At 54.9% G+C, this 6,850-nt stretch overlaps 4 protein-coding genes across 4 annotated transcripts in view; 3 read left to right on the top strand and 1 right to left on the bottom strand.

Annotated features, from left to right (window-relative positions):
* Nucleotides 1-1,321, bottom strand: part of ACA1_391340 (protein phosphatase 2C domain containing protein) — a gene marked incomplete at both ends in the record, with an annotated part of 1,492 nt that extends 171 nt beyond the window's left edge. Inside the window, 7 exons of the mRNA XM_004336731.1 lie at nt 32-145; nt 207-323; nt 404-515; nt 605-797; nt 878-1,018; nt 1,095-1,213; nt 1,299-1,321. Coding sequence (XP_004336779.1) covers nt 32-145; nt 207-323; nt 404-515; nt 605-797; nt 878-1,018; nt 1,095-1,213; nt 1,299-1,321 — 819 coding nt within the window. The remainder of the gene's footprint in view (nt 1-31; nt 146-206; nt 324-403; nt 516-604; nt 798-877; nt 1,019-1,094; nt 1,214-1,298) is intronic.
* Nucleotides 1,322-1,565: 244 nt separating this feature from the next.
* ACA1_391330 (uncharacterized protein) lies at nt 1,566-2,804 on the top strand (the record flags this gene model as incomplete). The annotated part of the gene is made up of 4 exons (XM_004336730.1): nt 1,566-1,686; nt 1,794-1,895; nt 2,139-2,219; nt 2,293-2,804. 4 exons carry the CDS (start codon nt 1,566-1,568, stop codon nt 2,802-2,804), a joined length of 816 nt encoding a protein of 271 aa, XP_004336778.1.
* Nucleotides 2,805-3,109: 305 nt separating this feature from the next.
* On the top strand, nt 3,110-5,713 carry ACA1_391320 (TBC domain containing protein; the record flags this gene model as incomplete). The annotated part of the gene is given in 11 exon segments (XM_004336729.1): nt 3,110-3,165; nt 3,176-3,238; nt 3,370-3,518; nt 3,601-3,671; nt 3,786-3,920; nt 3,989-4,060; nt 4,147-4,261; nt 4,422-4,588; nt 4,680-4,813; nt 5,005-5,146; nt 5,303-5,713. The coding sequence occupies 11 exon segments, from the start codon at nt 3,110-3,112 to the stop codon at nt 5,711-5,713; spliced, it is 1,515 nt and encodes a 504-aa protein (XP_004336777.1).
* Nucleotides 5,714-5,907: 194 nt separating this feature from the next.
* ACA1_391210 (Ras subfamily protein) overlaps nt 5,908-6,850 on the top strand; it is a gene marked incomplete at both ends in the record, with an annotated part of 1,716 nt that continues 773 nt past the window's right edge. Inside the window, 3 exons of the mRNA XM_004336728.1 lie at nt 5,908-6,014; nt 6,183-6,372; nt 6,452-6,586. Of these exons, the coding sequence (XP_004336776.1) occupies nt 5,908-6,014; nt 6,183-6,372; nt 6,452-6,586 (432 nt within the window). The remainder of the gene's footprint in view (nt 6,015-6,182; nt 6,373-6,451; nt 6,587-6,850) is intronic.

The following is a 6,850-nucleotide window of genomic DNA, read 5'->3' as shown; positions in this document are numbered from 1 at the left end:
TGTCCCGGGCGGCCCAGTCGAAGAAGAGCACGATCACCGTGGTGTTGTCCGCATGCCTCTTCTCCGCTGCCCGCTTGCACAGCGTGTCGGCGATCTCCTCGGCCTTGGCCCCACCAATGCGCATCCTAGCCACCTCTTCCAGAGCCTTTGGGAGCGAGCCGTCAGGCTACACTTTGCGTGGTCAACAATGCAAAGAATTTGGGTACCTGTTGGTCGCTGTACTGGTCCCAGAGGCCGTCGGAGGCCAGGATGAGGAACTTGTCCTGCGGCGAGAGGTCGATGCTATGCACAGTGGGCTCGGCGCTCACGGTGTCGTGCTTCTCCTGTACAGATCCGACACAGCTCCGGTTTGCATGTGCTTCACTCTCATCGTCGAGTATGAAAGGACCGAATGGGAACGCACCTGGTTGTATGGAGCCTTGAAGTCAAAGTCACCCAGGGCTCGCGTCATGTTGAGGCTGTGCCCCGGCGCATAGACTCGGTTGCCCTTGGCCGGCACGCCCAATTGTGCAATCCTATCGTTCGTTCGATCATTAGCAATTATCAGCTCAGCCGGTGCCTTGACCTAGCGGCAGAAAGGACGAGGCAGTAGTTGAGTGCGCACCGCTCGTACTCCTTGGGGTCCTTGAGGTTGTGGTCGCGCGACATTCGGATTGGAACGAGGCCGCTGCCCTCGTCCCTCGCCAGCACGCTTCGAGAGTCGCCCACGTTGGCAACGAACAGCCGGTGCTTGTCGACCACCAGGGCCACAGTGGCGGTCGTGCCTCCCCGGCCCTCTCCCCGCTGCTCCAGAATTTCTGGCCAACACACACCACGCGAGTGACCTGACCGCACGCACGCACACCTCGAAACCCGAACACACGTGTGCGGTCGCTACCTTTCATGGCCTGGTTCTCTTGCAGGAAGCCCTGGAAGAGCGCCCGGCCGTAGTCACCCCCGCCAAACTCTGGGCTCTCCAGAATGTAGGAATGCATGTTGTCCTTGGAATGCTTCGAGTAGGCGTCTAACACGATCAACACTGGCTAAATTGAAAAAAAGAAAAAGAGAGCGAGAGAAAGAGAGAAAGAGAAAGGAGTGGAGAAGAGGGTACTTACCAGTCCCGTGACCATCGAAGACAGAGTAGAGGGCGTAGCCCTTATCGGCGTAGGTCTGATCGGAAATGCAGAACTGGTCCTCCTGATGATCCCGGTCGCCTTGTCGGCGAGCATAGCCTCTGCAGTTAGGAGAAGAAGAATGAACAACACACTGAGCTAAGGCTGACTGCGGCTGAGTCACTCAGCTGAGGCCACAGGTGGCACCTTTCGATTTGTGCGACTTCCATTGTGTTGGTGCGTGTTTGCTGTGTTGTGTGATAGTACTTACTGTTCTGCTTGTCTTTTTGAAGGAAGAGCCTCAGCCCGGTGAAGGGCAGGAGGTCGCCAGGCTGTGCGGTGCTCCTTTTGAGCGGTATTTCACTCGACCAACCCAGGCAAACCACAACTAAACGACGAACCAATCAAAAAGCAAACGAATTTGTGGATTCCTTGAATTCCAGAGGGGACCCAGAACCAAAGACACAACAACAGATGGCACAGCTCAACAAGGCAGCGCTGGCCGAGCACTGGGCAAAGAACTTCTTTTCTGGCAACGTAGAGTCCAAGAGCGAGGAATGGACGTATCGCACGGGCACCCTCGCCTGCATAAAAGGTGTGGTCTCATTTTATTTTTATATCATCTTGTAAATGCTATTTACTACTTTATTACTTTATTTTTTACAGTTGTTTATCTTTTGAAAATAACTTTCTTTGCTGCAGGCTTTAGGGCCAACGTTTCGTTTTCTTGGGACGGGTCGGAGCTGCTGCCCCAGGGCGGCACTGGCAATCAGTTCGGTCGTGGCGTCTGGGACGGCACCACAGGTACTGCCTGTGCACGCTGTGCGCGGAACGGACTCGTCGCGTGTGGGACTGTGCTGACTTGGCCGTTAGGGTGGTTGGTGAGGAATGTCGAGGATTGGAGTGAGGATGAGAAAGGGAGATGATGACGATGATGATGATAAAGGGGAGCCCAGTGGAGGTCTCCGTCACCGACCAGTACTGACTGCTGCGTTCTGAGCTGACATTTCTTCTCTCTCTCTCTCCGCTATTTGGTCACATCAACAGCCCAGTGGTACTTTCCGCAGGAGTCGTCCGCCTTCTGGACCATCAGCTGGGACCGGGCTCGCAACTTCACCTGCTCCCACAGTTCGCGCCTTCTTCTTCTTCGCCATGCGCCGTGATCTGCGCTGTGACTAATAGATGACCGTAAATGTGGCAGTCGCGTGGAAGGAGCCCATTCACTGGGTCTACGACGAACCGGCGCTCAAGATCGCCGAGAGCGTGTCGGCCGAGGTGCGCAACAAGGAGGGACTCGACACCGACTTCCTGAAACAGGGCGGCGACGTGCCCCTGCCCGTGTTCCTCTTCGCCGCCATGTTCCGGCGCACGCTGTGGCTCTACGAGGACAAGCTCGAGCGCAACCGACGCAGCTACTCGCGTTGCGGCAAGTTCTGCGGCGCTGGCGGCAACGTCACGCCCCTCCTGTGCGCGTCATGCACGTCCGAGCTCGGCGGCAAGTGCTTCGTGTGCGGCGGCGGCCAGCGCTCGCCCTCGATTCAGGGCCGCCTGTGCAAGATGTGCCAGATCAAGAAGCTCTTCTGCGTGCGGTGCGCCGACAAGGTGGTCCCGGGCAGTGGCACGACGACGGCGCTCATGTGCGGCACCCCGTGCGGTCTGGGCAAAGACGTGGAGAACTGCTGCCGCCTCAAGTGCGACTCGCACAACATCTGAACGTCGCCGTAATGCCTGGTTGGCCGACAGATAAAAATTGTTTTCTAATTTGTATTCTAATTTCTTATTTTTACTTGAAGTCACACGGGTCCTTTGTGGATTGCACAACTTCAACCTTTTTTGGTTGCCTAAAAGATCTCGTCTCGTTCCATCTTGTTGCAGATCCTCACCTTGCTGCAGCCGTGACGTACGCACATCTCGACATTTTTACATTACTCTTCCATCTGTATTCGATCGATTGATTGATGATCCACAGATTTGGGGCTACGAGGTGCAAGACCTGAGGCAAACGAAAAAGAGCCACCATGGCAGCACTCTCAGCGACCATGCAGGAGCTGCAGCGCCGCAAGGCCCAACGGTCGTTCCTCAAGAACTTCGACCCCCTGCTACCCGCCTGACCCTGCCCACCGCCCCGATGCCATCCTTTCACGCAGGTGCGTTCGTCGTCCTCATCACCTTCTTCTTCTTCTTCCTGCCCGTGCTTGAGTTGGTGCGACATCGTGATGATGGTTGGCCTCACCTTCGCCTCTCTTACGTACTTGAACACATCCCATCATATACACAGCCTGAGCAGCGACTGGACGATGCTCACGAGGATGGGCAGCGACGACGAGCAGTCCTTCCAGACGCCCGCCGAGAAGGAGAGCGCCAGGCGGATGGCCGAGGCGATGGTCCATTTCCGCGAAGTTCTTGCCCAGCCCACCATCGACATCGGTTCACACACCTCCCCGTGCTCTCGCTCTCATGTCGCGACATGTGTACAGTTCATGGGTTTGTAGGCTTACTTGCGCCGCAGATAAGCTCAAGCACCTCAGCCACTCGGGAGTGCCAGGCAAGATAAGGCCTGCCATCTGGCCGCTGCTTCTGGTATAACCGTTCTATACAAACGTTTGTCGTGTGCGTGTCGTGTCATTGTGTGCGTGTGCGGTGCTGCGTGTGCGTGTGTTGCTCATTCTCTTTTTTGTTTCCCCATTGTTGTAGGGTTATTGGCCAACCCGATACGGCGCGCGCAAGGAAACGGTACACAAGAAGCGGGAAGAGTATCGACGGCTTCTCGCGCAGCACCTGAAGAACGAGAAGGACATGAACCAAGAACAAAGGAAACTGTGGCATCAGGTAAGTGCACACCTCAGTCACCCAACCTCGCTCTCTACGTTCCTCACCACCTGGTTCCCCTTCGCCAGGTCAAGATTGATGTTCCGCGTACGACGCCCAAGGGCTTCATGCTCGTCTTTCACCACAAACGCATTCAGAGGGTATGACAAAACAAATCTTCAAAGACTTGAAAAAACAAAATAATAACAAGTTATATAACTTATGCGCTTTGCTTTCTTGGCACCAGGCCCTCTCCAATATTCTCTACTTGTGGTCTATCTTGCGACCGGAAATCGACTACTTTCAGGGTCTGAACGATTTATGCGTGCCCTTCATACTCATCTTGCTCTCGCGCTACGTCGGTACGTGCAGCACACGCACACGCACCACCGCACACGCACCACCGCACACGCACACACGCACACACGCACTATCGGTTTCGAACCAAGACGTGATCTGTGCTGAAGATGTGCCTAACTTGGCTGCGCTGACGTGGTGCCTAACTTGGGTGCGGGAGATCAGGTGGCGATATCGACGCAATCAACGTGTACCAGCTCGACACACTGTCCAACGAGAATATGTTGGCTGTGGAGGCGGACACCTTCTGGTGCATGTCCCACTTCCTGGCCCACATCCAGGACAACTTTGTGATCAGCAACACCGGCATCGAGGCCATGATCAACAAAATGGTACACGACACGCACGGCACGCACGGCACGACACACGACACACAATTGGCAACGCACGACACGAGCCGTCACTTACGCAACATCCCGACAGGAGGAACTGGTGCGTATTCACGACGAGCCGCTGTACCGACACCTCAAGTCCGTCGGTATCGACTTCTTGATCTTTGCCATGCGGTGGGTCATCACTCTCCTGGTCCGCGAAATGCCCATCAAGAGTCTCATACGGTACAACAGAATCCTGTGTGTCGTGCGTCGTGCGCGTCTTGTGTGTCTTGTGTGTTGTGTGCGTCTTGTGTGTCTTGTGTGCGTCTTTTGTGTGTGCGTCTTGTATGTTGTGTATGTTGTGTTAAACCCAGAATTAGTTAACTAATTCGTGTTTTGTTGCTAACTTGTTATGTTGTGGTTTGTCTGCGCAGCCTGTGGGACAGCTACCTTTGCAAGACGGCGCAGATGGTGACCCTGTTCCACCTCTGCGTGTGCGCGGCCTTCCTCACCACCTGGAGCGACCGCCTGCGCAAATTCGACTTTTCCGAGGCCGTCATCTTCCTGCAGCACCTGGTACGTCTCGCCTATCATTGTAGACACATTCCTCGCCTTGGCTCACACATTCCTTCACATGTTGTCACTTACGCACGCGCACCACCGCACACGACATCGCACGACGACACACAGGAACGGGAAACGAAATATTGGAGCGACCTGGACATCGACAAGCTGATCGCGCGCGCCAATGTGGTGATGGCCGAAGAGCAGATCTACACCCACCTGTGCGTGGTGTGCAGCTCGATCATCATCGTGCTCATGCTCGTGCTGGTGATAGTCGTCTTCGTCGTCCTCCTGTGCCTCCTCGCGCTCACCCTCTCCGCCCGCGCCGCCGCCGCTGCCATCCAACGCTCGTCGCAAGAGATCCACCACATCATGGCTTCGGCATCGTTGTCGCCGTCCTCATCGTCATCATCATCGTCGCCGTTGTCTTTCTCCTCTTCTTTCTCTCCGCCGGCCTTAATGTCGGCGTCGCTGCCCTTCGCCTCGGCCTTCCCGCCCGTGGCATCACCGCTCCTACTCCCGCCTCCACGCATGGGCTCGTCGCTCCTGCTCGACGACTTTGACCTCGAGCTCGACTGACTGGACAACGAAGCATCTCGAGGCGAGGCGTAGATATGTTTGGTTTTGTTACTTTTGCGTTATTATTTATTAATGTAAATAAAATAATCCACATGTGGCTGTTGGGAGATGGCTTTATTTGTCTCTATTTCCTTTTTGAGGTATTCAACAATTAACGGAACAGCCAGCAGAACACACACCCGAGCCTTAAAACGATGGACGGGCAAGCGCTAACGATAGTGGTTCTGGGGATGGGAGGGGTGGGCAAAAGCGCCCTGACGCTGTCCTACGTCAAAAACCTCTTTGTGCGTGAATACGGCACGTACCCTGCACCTCACCCTCCCACCCTGCTCGTTGCTCATGTCTCCACCCAAAAACACCAGAGCCCACAATAGAAGACATTCATAGGTACATACCACTATTCTTTGATTATATTTTATGTAATTTCAACAAACAATACAATTAAAAATGCTACACCTTGTACGAGTAGGAAACAGGTGAGCGTGGACGACCAAGTGTCGGTCATTGACATCCTCGACACGGCCGGAACAGAAGACCACATGGTGATGCGCGATCAGTGGTTCAGGGCGGGTGATGGCTTTCTCTTGGTGTACAGCGTGGACGAGCCCAGTACGCTGCAGTATTTGTGCGAGCTACGAGTTCGAATGCTTGATTGCCTGGTTCGCCCACCTCCTCAAAAACGATAGCATATCGCTCGCATGATGATGTTCGGCATCGCCTCATCAATACCACCTCCAGGAAGTGGCAAGCGTGCCGATGGCGATTGCCGCGAACAAGACCGACTTGCCACCAGAGCTACACAGAGTCACGCTCGAGCAGGCCAAGACCGTGCTGGCCGAGTTCAACTGCCAGATCATTGAAACCAGCGCCAAGGTAGCCTCACCTCTCGTGCCCTGTATGGTGGTGTGGCCCTACGTATCAGTGCTGGTGGTAACTGTTTGCACACAGACGCAAACCAACGTCAGTCTTGCTTTTGCTGAGGCCATTCGGCGAGCACGCAAAGCGAGAAGCCAGGCTGCCTCATCGGACTCCAAAAAGAAAAGAACAGGCTGTCCTCTATTCTGACTCATGTACCCATTTTTCTGTGCGTTTGTTAATTACCGTCATTATCTGAGTCCGAGGAAGCTGGCGGGAGGT

This window comes from Acanthamoeba castellanii (genome assembly GCF_000313135.1).
Source record: "Acanthamoeba castellanii str. Neff unplaced genomic scaffold scf7180000084740, whole genome shotgun sequence".
Taxonomy (NCBI): domain Eukaryota; phylum Discosea; order Longamoebia; family Acanthamoebidae; genus Acanthamoeba; species Acanthamoeba castellanii.
Note: the sequence above shows the minus strand (reverse complement) of the source record. Positions and strands in the feature narration are given on the sequence as shown.